The sequence below is a fragment of the Pangasianodon hypophthalmus genome, chromosome 20 (assembly GCF_027358585.1).
Source record: "Pangasianodon hypophthalmus isolate fPanHyp1 chromosome 20, fPanHyp1.pri, whole genome shotgun sequence".
Lineage (NCBI taxonomy): Eukaryota > Metazoa > Chordata > Actinopteri > Siluriformes > Pangasiidae > Pangasianodon > Pangasianodon hypophthalmus.
In genome coordinates this window covers 4,161,671-4,180,570 of record NC_069729.1, presented here as the reverse complement: position 1 = coordinate 4,180,570, position 18,900 = coordinate 4,161,671, and the positions used below count along the sequence as shown (strand labels likewise).

The 18,900-nt window shown below is 37.7% G+C and overlaps 1 protein-coding gene across 9 annotated transcripts in view; it reads right to left on the bottom strand.

The window, feature by feature from the left end:
• Positions 1-18,900, bottom strand: part of cadpsa (Ca2+-dependent activator protein for secretion a) — a 128,943-nt gene that overhangs the window by 26,466 nt on the left and 83,577 nt on the right. For 5 of the 9 annotated variants that reach the window (XM_053227190.1, XM_053227192.1, XM_053227186.1 and 2 more), the window contains 6 exons: positions 15,711-15,812; positions 15,167-15,230; positions 14,857-14,980; positions 11,419-11,487; positions 7,362-7,468; positions 2,493-2,649 (listed from right to left, as the gene is read on the bottom strand). In XM_053227190.1, the coding sequence (XP_053083165.1) occupies positions 2,493-2,649; positions 7,362-7,468; positions 11,419-11,487; positions 14,857-14,980; positions 15,167-15,230; positions 15,711-15,812 (623 nt within the window). Of the gene's footprint in view, positions 1-2,492; positions 2,650-7,361; positions 7,469-10,531; positions 10,565-11,418; positions 11,488-14,856; positions 14,981-15,166; positions 15,231-15,710; positions 15,813-18,900 lie in introns of all 9 variants that reach the window. The other 4 variants (XM_053227188.1, XM_053227191.1, XM_053227193.1 and 1 more) reach the window with 3 other exon arrangements.

The following is an 18,900-nucleotide window of genomic DNA, read 5'->3' as shown; positions in this document are numbered from 1 at the left end:
GTTTTTATGGCTGTGCGTACTGAATAGAGACACAGCTTTATTTTTTGCATATGACTCCATGACTTATGGTTACAACATGGTCAGTAAAGAAGCTAGAATATCGTGCATTATTGTTCGAACAGATAATGGATCTGGTGGTGGGCAAATCATCCTCATTGCTTCAGATAAACTACAGGCAATAGACCAGAAGTTATTCATTTTCATGCAGAGTTGCATGAGGGCTAAGGAGAACACCGACTCTCTGGAATTTTTGGATCGGAACGAGAATACTGTTGCATTAGAAATGTTCATTTTGTACAATTAAACAGGATGAAACCATGTGATGTGACCAAAAGTAATGTATTCATAAATGTGTACATAAATAATACTTCATGTCATGTCTACATGACTTTCTCTATACTTGCTCATGCAATAACTCCATAACTACTCTATAATAAGTGACTTAAGCCTACATACAGTACTGTGCAAAAGTCTTAGGCACATGCAAAGAAATGCTGTAGAGCAAAGATGCCTTCAAAAATAATGAAATTAAATATTTCTACATTTAAAAAAATACTACAAAGAGCAGTAAACAGTAATAAATGAAACAAAGTCAATATCTGGTGTGACGATCCTTCTCTTTAAAAAAAATAGTAGTCTCGGGTACAATTTGTGCAGTTTTATAAAGAAATTAGCTCTAATTTTGTTTTGCAGAAGCAGCCACAGTTCTTCTGGAGACTTTGACTGTCGACTCGCTTCTTATTTTTGCAGCGAAACCCAGCAGCCTTCATTATGTTTTTTTGTCTGAAAAGTGTCTCTTATGTAATACGCTGCTTTCTTTACTGACATACAAGCATTTTTCTGTAACATTTAATTTTGTGCTGGAAAACTAATGTTTGGAAATCTAAAACATTTTTGTACTGAATCAATAATGTAGAAGTCATAAAATAAAAATCTATAACAAAGTTTGTACTAAAAAAATAGGGTACCTAAGACTTTTGCACAGTACTATAAATCTTTAAAAAGGTTTATTACAACAGGCATCAGCTGATCTGCTTTCATCTTATGTCAACATCAAAATGGACAAAAAACAAAACAGATGGAATAAGCCTTTAGGTTTATAAATGTTTAGGCAGGTGTATGTCAGTTAAAGCTTTATATAGGTGTCATGTAGCCCAATGAACCCTTAAGCCCTTAAGTAAAAAGTGTTTCTTATCATTAAATCTAATCGCACAATACAGTTGGCTGATTTTATTCTAGATGCAAAATCACACATTTTCTTTTCACTATTTTTCAATAATTCTTTATTGGATCGCAGCCCAACACCAGCTTAGTTGTCTGTTCTCACAACTATTGCATTTTTTTTAGTAAATGAACTAGGAACAAAACAAATCCCTCCCCTTCTTGTTTTCTCGTCTCTCTTTTTCACACACCACCATTTCATATTGAGAACACGTTACCAGACAACAAGCTGTCAAGCTGTGCAAAAATGCTGGCATTATAATTAGTGCACTAGAGTGGATGAAGCGGCTGTGCTCAGCACCACGGACAGCTCCCTGTACACTCCAGTTCATTAGTGATGTAAGATGGCCTCCAGGCGTCCGTGCTCTCCTATGCCATGTCCACCATTAATGTAGGAGCTATTATTAACGCTACACACGATGGAGTTAACCAGTCCATTTGGCGTTTCATTTTTAGTTTCATAGTTTACTTTCACTGGCTCCTATGCGTTATACAAGTATTCACCCCCCTTGAACATTTCCATTTTGTAGTGTGGACGTGAAATGGATGTAATTGGGATTTTAATAATGTTGAAGTGGGTGGAAAAATAAATGCAGTTTGCAAAATTACTTAAAACTAATAAATGGAAATTATGTGATTGCATAAGTATTCACCCCTTGCTACAAAAGAGTGCATAATGTTGAAGTGTTGGTCCTGGTGCAAACGGTTCCATCAGAATTCATATTATTAGTTTAAATTAGATGTATTGAGATCTCGTCCAATGCGATGCGATCTCAATATAAATACACCTGGAGTTTCTGCAAGGTCCTAGAATTTGTTAGAGAATATACCTAAACAACAAGACCAAGTATAGTATAAAGCATCAATCTGGATTTAGTTACAAAAATAATAAACTCCCAATAAGATCCACAGAGTGCCATTAAATCCATTACTGTTACCCTGGTGCATGGTAGCTCAGTGAGTAAAGCATTAGGCTACTAGGTTAGAAGGTTGTGAGTTCAGTCCCAGCCCCACCAAGCTGTCGCCTCTGAGCAAGGCCCTTAACACTCAACTGCTCAATTAAAAGTCCTGTTGGATAAAAGCATCATCCAAATGAGGTTAATGTAGTTAAAAAATGGAAAGAATATGTAACTCTACCTAGAGATATTTTCACAACCAAACCCTGATCGATACTATTCCACAACTTTCTCTCTTTTCAGTTATGCAGTTTGTCCTCACCCTAAATAGGGGTAGTATAGTTTAGAATAGACGAAAACATTTGGAGTTCTTACAGTCGAGCCGCAGATAATCATTGAGCAGCTGGAAGAGAGGAAAACTGTCCCAGCTGTCTGGAGGTTGGACTTCCAGCGCTGCGTCCATGTCCACAGCGTAGAGGGACAGAAACGTCTCTGCATGTTCCACCATGAGGTCAGACCACCATGCAAACGCCTGCAAAGTATATGATCGATGATGGTGTATGTATGATTGACATTCATTCAATAAGGAATAAAACACTTGGCGACATTCTGTTATAGGATAATAATCAATATTGTGGATTATTTTTCTTATAACAGTATGCTTATAATAACAGAAACTAATTTTTCTTTTGGGATCAGTACACACCGTCAGTCTCCAAAGATCTATAAACATCCTCTATGTCTCACTTTGTAGAAGCTGTGCCATATTTTATTAATCCCTGTAGACCTATGACAGCTTTGACACAGCTATAACACAGGCAGTCACAGCTTCAGGCATTAGCACACACACACACACACACACACACATTTCTTCTGTTGGCCCATAGAGACCGAGAGTGAGATCTCAGAAGAGTGAGGAATGCGTAGAAATGTCTCCTTTCGAGTTAAAAGTGTCAACAGCTTAAACACACCTTACATGCTTCTGCAGAATAGGAGACAACAGTGAAATGCTATGACACTTCTATACACACTTTGTTGATGTGAATGTGTATGTGCATGCACCCCAGAAGTGCCCTTTGGCTCAGAAATATTCCCATCATGCAGCAGATTCAGTCTCCAGCTTCAGGATATTCAGAATTGTAGCTTATATTGACAATGAATACATCGTAATGAATTTGCACTAGTTGTTTTGGTCGAAACGAGTTGACCGGGATTGCTCTGCTGCTGATAAGAATGCTCTGCTGTCACGGCATGTCTTGCACGTCTTGCAAAAAAAACATGTCGGAGGAATGAAAGGGTTATGTAAGGGGTCATCTACACAGCGTTCCTTCTAGATGCTTTGCAGGAAAATAAAAAAAACTCGACACCGTCGTGAATGTGGTCTGCTGATCACCTGGTGCACGTAAGTCAATAAATGAAGTTAAAAATCGAGAGTTAGTACTGGTACATGGTACATCATGGTGATGGGCTGCACCAGGTTGGAGCAGAAGAACACGGTAAAATCTGCAGTGTTGATTTCCCTCCTGTAGAATCTGATTTAAATATTTCTGTGGTGCTAGAATTAAGTACAGGATGAGAATTCAACACTTGGGATTTTACTGTCCGGAGCAAAGGGGGAGGGGTGGGGGGCATTGGGAGGGCTGTGCAAGACGACGTCTATGAAAATGAGCTCGGTTTCATTTTCAGAGGGCTCATCAGGAGCTGCTTCAGGGCAGCAGAAGCAGCCGTCTGTCTGGCACTCGTGCCCACGCAAGCAGTTTGGTTAATGCCCCAGAATACAGCAGGAAGTACTTCTATAAAGAAGAGGATGGAGTTGGGGAGAGGGGTAGGAGAGGAGGGTGAATATAATCCCTTCGTCCAAGGCTAGGGAAGTACTGGGCATGCAGAGGAGGAGATGGGTAAGGACAGAAGGTTTGAAGGGGTCATGGGGGCTCTTCTCAGACCTTTTAACATACCTCTTTACCCTTTCGCATGTGTCCAGGCAACCCGACAAACAGCGAGAGAACACAATTAAGGTTACTGATCATCTCTGTAATTCATGACAAGCTAACAATCATGGCTGGGCTTTAAGTGCAAAGACCTTCTTTTTCTTCTCCCAATAAAGGCAGTTTCCATTAATAATGAAGGTTAAAGCTATTAGGGGTGAAACAGTATGAAAACCATTCGTTAGTGATTAGCCTTTTATCATTAATTAATATTTAGACAATTAATAATGTGAATTTCTTTTTAGTTTATCAAAATAATGTTTCGCCATTTATCTGATTTTTGCCTATGTAATAGAGTAGGGTATTTTGTTAACAAACCAATAAAATAAATCAAATTAACAGAAAAAGGAAAGTAATTAAATAAATAAAACAAATGAAATTTAAAAATATAAAACGAAACAAATCAATGTGAAACAAACCAATAAAACAAAAACAAACAAATAAAATAATAAATCAAATTAAAATAAACAGTGTCATTATTTATAGCACTACATTAGCATGGTACACTCTTCGAAAAAAAAAAGACAAGGTCAAATCCGTTCTTCACTTTGTTATCTGGGAAAGCTATGACCCGTTCACAAGAGGTTCCAAGTAGAACCCTTTCACAAAGCTTGAATATGTAACCACCCTAAAAACCCTTGAGTTTTTTTTTTTTTTTTTTCCTAAGAGTGCATACTACCAAATTGACATACCATCACACCCCTAAAAGCAAGAATGGGAGCACAAATTTTCCATGAGTGGAAAAGATAAATGATACTCTTCTGATGTTTCATTACACCAAAAGTATCTCATTACATTTTATTCATGCATCCAGAGCTCAAAAATGGCAGGAGAACATGCTTTTCCTTCTGGAGCATCGCATCAGACCTGCAGTCTGTCCCAAAGCAAGGTGATGGTTATTACTTATTAATATTTCAGTAAGCATACACTGTTGCTCAACCCATTTTTGAGAAAATAAAAATAAATAATAAGAAATAATAAGATGGTTTGAATCATTGGATTGCTGTACATTAAGAACACAATGAGACCATGATATGTGAGGACTGGTAAATGATTCTGGATGTTATAAATAAATGCTGTACCTGGTTACATTTTAGTGATCCTGAAGTTTCACAGCACTTGAAAAATGTAATAATTTAATCATTTCAATTTAATAATAACAGCCAGAACGGCTGTGTAGTGTTGTGGACCTTTAGGAACACTCTGAGTCGGACTGATTTGCGCTCACAGTAAGCATGCAGCTGTGGGTTATTGTACTGATCAATTAAAAACGTACCAGAGTTACACAAATTCAGCGTCTGTTTGGGAAATCAGTTTGCATTTGATGAACATTAAGCAACAAATCATCTTCAGTATCAAGTCAGCAGCTCTACAGAATCAGTTTAAAGACTTCATTGGCTACGTTTATATGCACATCAGTATGATATTAATCAGAATCTGGCGATATTCTAATTAGTATTGAGTCATTTAAACACCGCAATCTGATTGCTCGATTCAGATTAAGACGATATTCTGATTCCGCAAATTCCGATTCCCGTCCTTGGGATACGCCTGTTTTAATTGGAAATTTGTTGCATGGAAACACCTTATTCAGAAAATCCACTGAAAGGAGATATATGCGAATGCTCAGTCCGCAAGGGGACTAACAGATGCGTAGCTGTAGGCTAGGTATTTAGGAATGGCAACTCAGGCATACTTACGACAGCCATGTATACAGGAATATTATAAACACATATAAACGTGGTATTCGGAATATGGCTGCAAGCCGTATATAGACCTTAAACTGAATTTAATGTGCATGTAAACGTAGCCAGTGATAAAGGAATAACTGTCTCTTGCATTGAAGGATATTTGGCTAGTGGGCAGTGATAGGGTGCATTCCCACCGTAGGAAACCAGGAACCTTTTCAGGAACTCGAGGCACATTTCTACCAAAGGAATCTTTTTTAATTCATAGCCAGGGACTATTGCGGTGATTGATCAAGTGACTGATTAGTCAAGTGGCAGATCAAAATACTTTGCACTGAATATATTTTGTACATGTTTGTAATGGCAACAACAAAAAAATGTTCTCAAAGAGCTCTGATTTATTTATTTTTTTCCGTTACAGAAGTGGAAAGTAACCAAGTACAATTACGTAAGTCAAGCTTTTAATACATTTACTACACTTTAGTACATTTCAAAAGAACAATCTCTGCTTTCTACTCACTACATTTGTAAACATCATTACATTTCTTATTTTAGCATCCGACAGCTTCAAGGATCTAAATTGGATTCGAAATTTCAACTTTAACAGATGTGACAGTGTTGCTATGTAAACTTTTTACTGAGACAACTATCTATTAGCATTCAGTTTGTTCATTCTAGTTTGTGTGGTCAGAATTATTACGTATAATGCTAGCTAACATGAGAGATTAGGAATAAAGTAGGAATAAATTTAGCCTTAGCTAATGTTTTCTTATGTCCTTCGGTGAAAGAAGCAATAATTTACCAACAGTAACTAAAATCAGTGTGTGATTTGAGGCGGACATCATCTTGTGCTCTTCCATGAGGTAAATTTAAGAGTTTATACTTTTCTACTTTAACCTGAGTGAAGAATTTGAAGTTTTACTACAGTATTTATTTAAATATATAAGTTTATACCTTTCTACTTTGACTTGAGTAAAAAACTTGGCTACTTTTACGACCTGTGATGCAAACACCAGCGCCAGTGTTTTGCTAATTTGTTTAAGCCATTTCTTTCTTCCTCACTTGCTGTTTTTATCTTTCATAAGCCAGACTTCTAACCATCGCTAGACACCGCAAGAGTCACCTTTTAACACAAGAAGTCAAGATTTCATTAGACTTATATTGCAAACAACCAAATACAACAATTTCCTTTAGCTTGCTGGCAAATGTGTGATGGAATCGTGATTACATATCAATAAATGCTTTACATACTTCATTTTTTAAGATGTCAGGGCATTTTTTGAGTCATGGTTGTAAGAAGTACTTCAGGAATTCTCATTTAGAATGAAAGTTCTGAAACTTCAGAAGATTCCAGAAACTGAGTGGAAATGCGCCTTTAGAGAATTATCTTTAATTCCACACCAGTTACTGTCCTGGTGATTTTAGAAAACAGGAAATGTTTTATTTATGATTTATAGCAGTGACATCTTGGGTGTGTGCATAAGTTTGCACACTCTTGTGACTACATATACTGTAGTTTTGTAGTGTGTGAATGCACGTGAGACGCTGCGCACGTTTTGTGTGAAACTCACCTCTGCGTGATGCTCCTCATTCTGCTGCAGCACCTCGATGACCAGCTCGGCCAGGCGGAGAGTGTCCTCCAGCTTTTTGGCAGGCGTAACTAAGCGGCCTACATTCTCTGAGGCACAAGGGCAAAACTGTTAACTGTTAACTGGACGCAGACATAACAAACGCACACACACACACGCACACACACACACACGCACAGGCCTAAAACCTTCCTTCTGGCTACTCTTATGTAACTGCAGCTATAGTACGCTTGAGACCACTGACTACATAAAAATAGAAAACAGAATTTTTACAATTAACATTTCTTTAGAATCTTGACGATTCTCTAAAAAGCAAGCAGTGAGGTATGTATAATTTATAATTGCAATTAATGTAATATAATTATAATTTAAAATTATAATTAACCCTTTCATGCACAGTATCCGGTCTCTGGTATATGCCTCTGGTATACTTGCTGTTATGTTCTACACAAAAACCCAAATTAATTACATATTTTATGCCAGATATACTACAATTAAAGTCTTAGCAGTTTTTAAAAACTTTTTTAAACCGCTGTCCTGTTCAACAGTCCTAAACTACATAAAGTTTGTTAGGACTATTGCGATATTTTGTTTAAATATATATATATATATACATACAAATTTCAGGTATAAAATTTAATCTTTTTTTACACATTGTATTCCTACACATGGACTTTTTAAAGTTGAAATTTTCCTAAATATTACATGCAATATTAAGTAAAATATAATATAAAAAAAAGAAAAGAAAAAAAAAATTGATTTTTACATAATTTATGCAGAAAAGGGTTAATTTATTTTAATTTTAATACTCTTTTCAGCACTTTATACTTTGCTCTTTCCACAAAGTTATCAGATTTTTGTCAATAAGAAGAATGCAAGTGTAATGAGTCAAATTAAAGCAGAGAAAAATAAAAAGTATGTTACAGTTATCATGCAGAATGCTCAGCACGTGCAGGAAGCTGTGATCGCTAATCTCTTTCCTCTATTTCTCTCTAATAATCAGCCCTTACGTTTTCATCTTTGTCTCATGTCTAAAATGAAATAAAGTCAGGGAATGTTAAGGTTAATGTTAATGATCCCCAATTAATGTTTTTTTTTTCAGCAGAATGGTTACACATAAGACACAGAGCTTTATGGGAATGTTCCAGCTAATGAGATCCAACATCATGGAGATGGTGTTGCAAGTAAATAGACATTAATGAACACTGAGGTTAATGACAAATAGTTAATATGATAATAAGACCAGGGTATTGGCTGAGAAGAGTGATTATGGAAACCTAACAGTATACATTCACTGGCCACTTTAATAGGAACACCCGTACACCTGCTCATTCATGCAATTATCCGATCAGCCAATCACATGTCAGGATATGTGCCATGCATAATCTCATGCAGATACAGGACGAGAGCTTCAGTTAATCTTCACATCAAACATCAGAATGAGATAAAAATGTGATCTCAGTTACATTCTGGTGTCAGGTTTGAGTATATCAGAAACACTTTGTCATCTCTAGAGTTTAGGAAAAACATGGCCTGGTCTTTTTCCAGTCTTCATCTGTCCAGTTTGGGTGAATCTGTACCCAGTGTAGCCTCAGAGTCTTCTTCTTGGCTGACAGGAGTGGAACCCGATGTGGTCTTCTGCTGTGGTATCCCATCTGCCTCAAGGTTCAACGTGTTGAGATGATTTTCAGCTTAACACGGTTGTAAAGAGTTATTATTTGAGTTGCCAGAGTCTTCTTGCCTGCTTCAACCAGCCACTCCCTGGATGTTTTTTGTTTTTCGCACCATTCTGTGCAAAGTCTAGAAACAGTTATGTGTGAAAACTCGAGTAGATTTCTGAGATACTCAAACCAATCTAGTCACCGATATCACATTTTCCCCCATTCTGATTTTTGATATGAGCATTAACTAAAGCTCTCGACCTGTATCAGCATGATTTTATGCATGGATGAACTATGTATCACACTCTTTGGTGAGTGTGTTTTGTGATCCAGTTCTGATGGTGAGTGTGTTTTGTGATCTGTTCTTGAATGAAATTAAATTAACAGCAACATCAGTTTTGAACGTCATTTTTTTTTATGCCCTTGTTAATGTGTGATTTTTTGAGAATATTGATATGCAATTGATAAGTCCTCACTCTTCTCAGCCAATGGATCTCATTCACAGAATACACTCCACACACTGCTGACTTTCCAGTTAACCCTTTAACCATCTGGCCTGTTAAATAGCACTGAATTGGATTTTAGCCTAAACTGGTTCTGGTTTAAAGGGTTAAAATGAAAGCAAGATCCGTAGTACAAAACACCTTCAAACCTACTGCAGAAGAAGTGCCTTGCTGTGCCAAATCAGGTATTTCACACACAACAGAGAGGAGTGATGAAGAAGCAGATTTCTCGCAGATCTACTTCTAGCATGAAGTGATTTGAAAATGAACGATAAATAAAATGACCCAATTTGCAGATTACGCAAAGGCATCTTCCTTTTTTTAAGGAATGCATAGGAGATATGATTTAATTCTACAAGTTTGATGTAGAATTAAATTGTTACAGCCTGGGTTTACTTAGTATATAATACAATGCTGTGAACAAGTAGTCACCCCCCTAGCTGCTGTGTACTATTTTTGCTTAATTGTCAGACTACATGGTTAGGACAATATGTAATTTTAGACATAGGGAACACGAGTGAATATGTTCAGATCTCACCGAACAAGGTTCCCTTTGTCTAATATTATATTTTTTTTGGTTTTAGTACTGAAACCATGAAGTGCAACAAATAAGAAATAAGAAGGAATACCAAGTGGGGGCCAATACTTTTTTTTACAGCACTGTAGCACTACTCTCTTCTACAATCTAAGATAAGTTTTCATTACAGGGCTGTACATGTTAAAATTAAAGGGATGAAGCAGTAGTAATCATGGTTCGAGTCATTCCCTCTCTGCTGATATGATTTTACTCAGTTTCTTTTATTCTAGCTATTTTATTTTTTAGCTGTAAACATTTAGAGATGGGGAACTAGCGGAGGTTAGCATAACACCATCGCAGCATTGCTGTGGCTTTTTCAGGCAGTGCTCGAGCAACGCTGTGAGGTGGTTATGTCCAAGTCTGGACAGGGAATGCTCTTTTTTTAGTAATTAGTCAAACAAAAGGGTTCACCTGGATCCTTCTGATCCTTCTGAGATTTCTCAACTAGAGAACAAAGAGAATAAAAGAGAGAAGGAGGGGAGGAAAAGGGTAGGAGAAGGAGAAGAGAGAAAGTCAGCCACCGTTTCATTTTCTGAGGCTAAAGTCGGAGGATAAGAGAGAGACAGACAGCAAGAAAGGACAGAGAGAATAACAGAGAAAGAGTAGAAAGTTGCCTGCAGACAAAACTTGACCCTTGGTGCTTTTCAGAGGTGAGAATACAGAAAGACATTGACCCTTAAAGACATTAGTGTATTGATGTGAGACAGACAGTGATACCAAACGGTAGACTGTGAAGACGCACAGTAAAAAAAAAAGCAAACAAAACACAACCGTAGTCATGGTTTAAACACACAGACAGACCCGACGTACAGTCATCAAAAAAATCCCTAGATCTTTGAGTTCTCCTAGTTCAGTCCCCTGAGCGAACCAGTACGCAGGTTTCATACAGTACCTGACCTCTGTCGCAAAAGCTTGTGACATGGCTGAGGTGCGAAAGAGGGAAGTCAAACAGAAGCAAAAGTAAAAATGCATTCAAATCGCAACAGACAGGAAATGCACAAGTCAGCAAGAGGAACCAAAAAAAAAGCCAACAGATATAGCGCTGGAAGCTCCAAACAAACATGGGAGGCTGATGGAGGTGGACAGAGTGACTGGCTGAATATTTAACGCTCAACTCAGCCAGACAAGGAGGTTGTTTTTTTTTTTTTTCAAAAAAAAAAAAAAGGCAAGCAAAAAGAGTGACAGGATGTTATTGGTCAGAGGGTTGGAGTGTGGAAAAGCCAGGTGAGGTGCTGACAGTGATGAGGAAAGGCGGGAGAAAAGGCATGGACTGGTGGAGGATGAGGGCAGGTACTCACGAATGGTTAAATCCATCACTTGTGACGCCAAGCAGTAGACAGGATGCTCATACATTTCTCTCTTTTTCCCTACAAAAGAGGACCGGGCATGCAAGAGCAGGGGTCAGAGGAAAGACAGAGAGAGAGAGACAGAGAGTGTGGGAGAGGAATTCTCCATGCATGTGTGCTGGATGTTCTAAGGGATTTTAGGAAGGTCTGAGTGGTGTGGGTAGAAATCGGGATCTTTTAGTTTGTCGCTGGTTTAAAGGAATACTTCAACTTCCATAGTACGCTCATAATAAAGTTAGCAGGAGGTGCTTTGCAAAAACAATCATGCTAACTTGGCTTTTATTCATAGTTAGTAAAACTTCTTTGGGAATTTGGAGCCGATCCTGCAACCTAAGCATGCTTTTACACCATGCCAAATGTGAATCTGTGCAAAATTTGATACTTTTATTCATTTATATTTATATATTTGGTTTGGTTTGTTTTGAAAAACCAAAAAGCAAAAAAGGTGAACAAACCTTCACAAAGTGCATGTAGAAATCAAAACAATCGCCCGAGCATGGAGATCACGGCTCAGTTTAGCAGGAAAAAAATGCTTCAACTCAAAACACATGGCATGTTTGATTCACTTCCTGCACTTGAGTTAATTCAGAGTCGAATTTTCTCACTGTGATTGAACCACGCTAGAGTTTGGATCGGGACAGAGACCACCACGCTGAACCGCTCTTAGACCTGTTGTTTTGTGATTGCTGTTTTCTCACTTGCCTAAGAACCGAGTGTTCTATTGTGTTCTACACCAAATGGATTAAACATCGTATATGTGAAAGCATCCTAGTTTTTTCAGCGGTTTTTCACAAAAGGTTCCACATAGAACCTCTTTAAGAATCTTTCCGAAGAACCCTTCAGGAACCCATTTTTAGTGTAGATCCCTTCAAATGGAAAATTTCCACCCACAGCAAGCAGAACTTTTGATGCCTTCAAACAGCACTGATAGATTTGTGCTTTTGACATGATGACCTCACCTTGAGAACACTATTGCTAAGCAACTGGGAAAGATGGACACTAAGCATAGTCTACAATTGTAGACTACTCTACAATTTGGCTAGAACATCAACCAAAGTGTTTTTTGTAAAACTAGAATGATTGTGGAAATGAGACAGATTCATTTAGAATATCAACATTTTACAGTATCAGATATGGTGGTAAATTTACTAAGACAATATTTCATATGACTAACATTACACTTAGCATTGACCGCTCACTTTGGCGAACTTTGGTGGGTTCTTCCACATGACAATCTTCAACATTGTCACAATCTGAATGCAGCATTTGAGTTGAGTAGATGAGTGGAATTCTGGGTAAAGGGAAATGATGAGCTGAATTCCTTAAACGAAGGTGATCAAGCACTGTTTGAGCTTCTACCAGTCATTAAGGCAATGTAGGTTTTAAGAGTGTAAGTTTTAACAGTGTTATGTGTAGTGTGTAGCTGGGTTTAACCATTACTCGAGCCAACTTCATACCAAGGAAGCCTGCAACACTCACTGCCTCAGGAGCTGATTTATTAAGGCTCCTTTACCTTAAGTATCTCCAGTGGCTGCTGCTGTTTCTTAATACACTTGGACCATTATGACATTGCTTGGAAGACCTGCATGTCCTGTTATAGAGCTGATCAAAAGTATGAAAAACTGTGACGCTATGGAAAACAAATCAAAGCCAGTGGATAAGCCAATTAACGGAAAATATGCTTAGCCATTATTTTAGTCACATACAGTAGTTAATTTTTTATGTCTATGAAAGAAAACTTGACAAGAAGCATTTACACTGTGCATTTGTGTATTGAGATTTTTGTAACGAAAGAGTCTGAAACAAGCAGCATAGCCAGAGGAAAACCCAGGGAAAGGAATAGTAAAGAGAGAGGGGGAGGACAGAGAGAGAGGAAGGAGAGAAACTGTGGAAACGGAGGGATATAAAAACCTGGGTTAAGGAGGAGTAAGAAGCAGGGTTCATAAGCAGGTGTTAGCTGGAGGAGGAAAACAACAACAGTTTTTTTTTTTTGTTTTTGTTTTTACATCTTTTCGACACCTGGAAGCTGGTAGACGAAAGAGGTGAAAGGCCGAGAGAAGGCAGCGAGGAGGATTTCAGACAGGGGGATTGAATGCATTTTTACTTACAGTACATCTTGGATATAATTTAAGCATCACCATAGAGAACATAACAGGTGCAGACTGGGAAAGAATGACTTAGCACGGTTTATAAAACAAGCCATAGAGAAAGCCTCGTAAGCATTATAAAATATTAACAAGTCCTTTTAACAAGACGTCCTGGATTGTTGAAATCTTTCCTTTCTCCATGATCGGTGTCAGTACTCGGGTTGCTTCCAGCACCAACATGTTGTCTACAACTGGATCAACTCAAGTTTAAATAAGACTTGAAGAGTTCAGGAATGGGGGAGTGGATCAATATTATTTAAAAAAAAAAATCTAAAAAAAAAAAACTTCTCAATTACCTCAAAAAGCAATAAAAACACTACAAAAAAACGACATTTTAACAAGTGAAAATATCTTACAGTCACTACATTCAAATGTATCTAGTATTTAATGTTATAGGATGACAATACACCAAATATAATTTTATTAAAACTATTTCTAGACATTTTTATTAATTTCAAGTTCGAAATAGTCTTGTACTGGCAGAAAATTTTGCTCATTTTAAGCATTTACAATATTTCTAAAAAAGAAACAAAATCTGCTGACAGAATAAGAAAGTTTAAAGCTTAAAATTATAAAGAAAAATGTCTAGAAATGGGTTTAATAATATTACATTTGTTTTGTTGTAAACTCATAATAAGAAATACCAAATCAGCTTGACTATGTTCAAGACGTTTTCACTGTCATTTTTTGCAGTAAACATAACATCATCTGCGTGTAATAGCTGTCTTTAACAATATCTCTGTGCTAATTTTAGTCCACAATCATCCTCTAAAGTGCACAAGCATTTTTCCCAACTCTAAACATCCTCTGAAGATCACTGTCTAGATGTCAAGATGCCAACTATTTATAAGCCAATCAAATTCTGATAGATAAATTCAGAGTCCCGCCTACTTATATATGCTGTGTTAGGAAATTATCCCATGTGTTTACTTTTGCACAACATCTGCAGTGGGAGGAAAAATGGGTTAATTGTTAGTGACTATAAGATTGTAACTGTTGCTAACTGTCCTCTTTTGTGACCACAAAGGGCAAAAAACACACCTAATATCTGAATCCAATACTGTAAATTATAATGCATCATGAAACTTGTTAGCAATAAGAATTCAGTTTCTGCAATATTCACAGTAACACATCCATTAAAGTGATATCGCACCACATCTACTGTACTTTTTTTTTTTTTTGCACAATTCTCAATGCATTTTTGAAAAAAAAAAAAGGAGTCACTAATGTGTAATTATTTTACCTTCCACTTTGGCATACTCAGACAAACGCTGGTAGTTGACCAACGCCGCCTGTTCCAGACATTTCCTGATCACGGCCTTCACCTCCTCCTGGGGCACTGGAGTTACGATGTCCTTCATCAACACCTGGCAACCCACACAGACACATGTAATTATTTACAATTACTTTGCAGTTTATTCGAATGAAATTGCAGCAACAATTTCAGTGACACAAACGTAATGTGCAGTTTTACAGTAAATATGAGTGGATACTGACTCTCTTTTACAGAAGATATTTAGCATTGAATTATGTGTGTTGTGAAGATGACGCACCCTCTCCAGCAGAGAGAGTGTAGCCTTCAGAGCTCCCTCTGGCCGTCCAAATGGAAAACAGTACCTTCAGAATGTGAGAGAAAAAAAATACAAGATTTAAAGTAAGTAAACAAATAAAAAATAACTAAATAAATGAATACATACTACTACTAATAATAACTTTCTGTTTTTTACTACTACTACTACTACTAATAGTAATTATTATTATTATTATTATTATTAAAGTAAGAGGTTTGTATACACTTATTTATTAAACACATTTTATTTTAATTAATACACATTTACAGTAAATTACACATGATCACATTACATTTTTAATTAATAAATTATGATAAAAGTAAAATTAGTATTTATAACCTGGAAATATATAAATTCAATCACAAATTTAATTTGTAAATAAAATACAAGTAAAAATGTTTTGTTTATTTATAGAAGACACACTTCATGTGAATACTGTAACTGTATCTTTTATAAATTATTAAAAAATCCTTATTATGAAGTAATTATTTAAATAATTTATTTGCTGATTTATTTGTTGGTGTACCTGAAATGTGTGATCTGGTTTTCGAGCAACACTCGCAGTCGTTCTTTAATCTCCTCGAAGCGTCCGCGTTCCTCCACCGTGACGGTGCCGATTCCATCAGGCCTGAGGTGACACATACACACACACACACACACACACACACACACACACACACGAGTTAGCACTGCCACTCTGCTGGCTGAGGTCACAAAGGTCACAGATGTTTACACAGGGTCATGTGTAGGGTCACATGAAGCCGGCAAACACACACACACACACACACACACATACACACACTCATGACGACACTATTATAAAGAACTTCCATTTCAGCTGTGTGTGTGTGTGTGTGTGTGTGTGGTTGGGTGGGTGGGTGAATGTATTTGACACTATGTTTGAGGGTGTCATGTGTGTGTGTGTTTGTGTGTGATGTGAATGTGTGTATTCTGGTTTTACTTGAATGGCTGAGAAAATGCTAGAACAGTTTAGAATTACAGTTCCGGTTCCATCCTGAAAACAAGACGGAGAACTTCAGCTTTTAACTCTGAGTTACTGAGAATTTAACAATGCTGTGGTATAAAAGACGATAAAAAGGAACTAAGATGCCGACAACTATGCAAAACCAGATTTAGTAGCTCAGTACATTAAATATGTGCAAAATGGACGACTAAAGAGTCAAGTAACCTTTTTTTTTATATGTGCATGAGATTTGGATCTCTTCATGTTTACACCGTGTCAGCGTGATGACACAGATGATCTAAGTGCATCTATCATGGCTTGAGATATGCAGGCTATACCTCTGTCTGTTTCACACACCCATCCACATGCTGTGTCGAAATTGAGGTGTTTTGAAGATGAAGAGTAACCCTTCCAGCCAAAAAAACCACCTCCGCTTAACACACACACACACAGTGGTGGACCCCCTGTCTGGTGCGACACCCATGGCCCCCCTCCTGTACCACTCTTTCTTGAGGAGCGATAAGGAGTGTGTCACGTCACCTGCTCTTCATAGCTATGTCACAACGGCCCACACCTCCTCCATCACACACACTCTGCTTACATCCCGGCGCTGTCACAAACCATAAAGAGCCAGCCTTTACACGCTTTGTGTGGAAGTGTGTGTAAGGGTGCTTTACAATATGTGCAGGTGACATAGTTCAGTTCGTATGTGTGTGTTATTGTAACAATGAAAAAAGCAACCAAAAATGAACCAAATTTCATTAACGCTGTTTGCTCGAGAAAAAAAACGAACAAATTAATGAATCCATTTCACACTAATTAACCTTTTCCCCCCTCTGCTCGTGAACAGGCTGTGTTACCATTATCATAACCCTACATGCCATCATGCATATTCAAAACCGAAATGCAAATGAGACCCCATTTGACAGTTATTAAAAATGGTAATCCAGATATGGTAATGAGGTCGTAGTGTCATATCCAGCAACATCGGAGATACACACTGTTGCCATCTGCAGTGCACCAGGGGTGTGTGGATGTGTTTTATTGGTTGGCCTCATGCACCGAGGGTTAAAGGTCAGGACTGTCACGAACTTGAACGCTACATGAGAGTTAAAGAGGAAAAAGTGGACGAGAGAGACGGACAGCAGAGGACACAGACGGAGGACAGGACACTAACACCACCATGCCTCGAGGTCAGGACTGACAGGATGACACGTTGTCTTTCTTTCTTTCTCTCGCTCTGACTTGGAGCTACATGTGTCGTCTTGTCTGAGCTGATCATAACGGGACACGCAGACAGCCCACTTCAACTCCATCAATGTCCGTCACACACTTCATCATCTGCAAGACTGACAATCCTAACCTTTCTACATTCCATTTATGACAAATTAAAGGAAAAAACAGAGTGTTCTGTACACATGGAACTGTACTGTACATCATTCTTCCAAAAGATATTCCCTCAGTCTTTGTTTTTTTGTAATGGGATTCACATTTGGGAAGAAACACAACTAACACCAATCATACACACTTAATGAAATGTGTGTTTAGCTGGTCACTCTGATGAAGTGTTGGTCTTGGGGTTGGACAAAGGGTTAAATAAGGGTCATTAAGGGAGCACGTTCTAACTAATAACAGAGTTTATTATATTCATTCTCACCTTCTGAACCCTGCCGTCACCTGGGACTTAGAGTCCCGCTTTCTCATCAGCTCCACCAGTCTGAGCTCTTTTTTAGACGGGGCTGGAGGAGCCGGGTACAGGGCACTGAGCAGATCAGCCTCACACACCGGCCATTTAATCATCTCACACACTCTCTGACTTTATTCCACACACACACACAAGCATTCAGGAGGGGTGTAACAGCATGAGGTCAGGTAGGAAATAAAAGAGAAAAGACATGAGAGATCCAAACTGAAAAAAACAAAGTGAATGAAGTAGAACATAATCATATGAGATGGAAACAGACTAGAGGATAATTATTTATATTTACAGACCTGCCAATGCTGAAGAGGAATAGAGGAACAGAGAAAACACAAATCGTTTGTATAATGTCTTTCACTGAAACTGTGAAATGGTTCCACAGGGCCAATGTGTTTCATGTTTTCTGGTCAAAATTTTTGCCCATTTTTTTCTTTTAGCCGTATTGAAATTTCGGTGCATCCATAATAAATACAGTTAATTGACGTTAAATTCTGATATTTATTTATTTAATTAATTTTTTTGTGGTTATTACATTATTTTAAAAACTCTTGTGTTTTGTGCACTTGTTAATCAATTAAGGCATGCCCTTAGTTCATGGTGATGCTACTGCACACTGGTTAAGAAACAAAGATTTGTTTTTGGTTAGACAGACACATGATTCATTTTTTTTTTTTACTATTCTCATTTATAATGGGTAATCAAGCTAAGGATCAAACCAGGGACCCTAAAGCCACAAGGTAACAACACTTCTCACTGCACCACCATGCTCTCATGGGTTTGTTCTCCCCCCCCCAATATTTTCTTGTGTTGCTCCTTAAATCCAGTCTATACTCATTACTATCTACCTGCTAGGTTAAACACATTTATTAACATGATTTTAGTCAGCCATGATATTCAGCACTACAAACGCACACCCTCACTAACCTCCTGCGCCACTGGTACTAACTAAAACTGAGCCCTGATGTTCAGTAAACAGTCACTTAAGAGAAAATAAAAGAACAACAAGGAAAGTTGAAGCAGGAATTGCAGCAATAAGAGGCCACATCTATAACC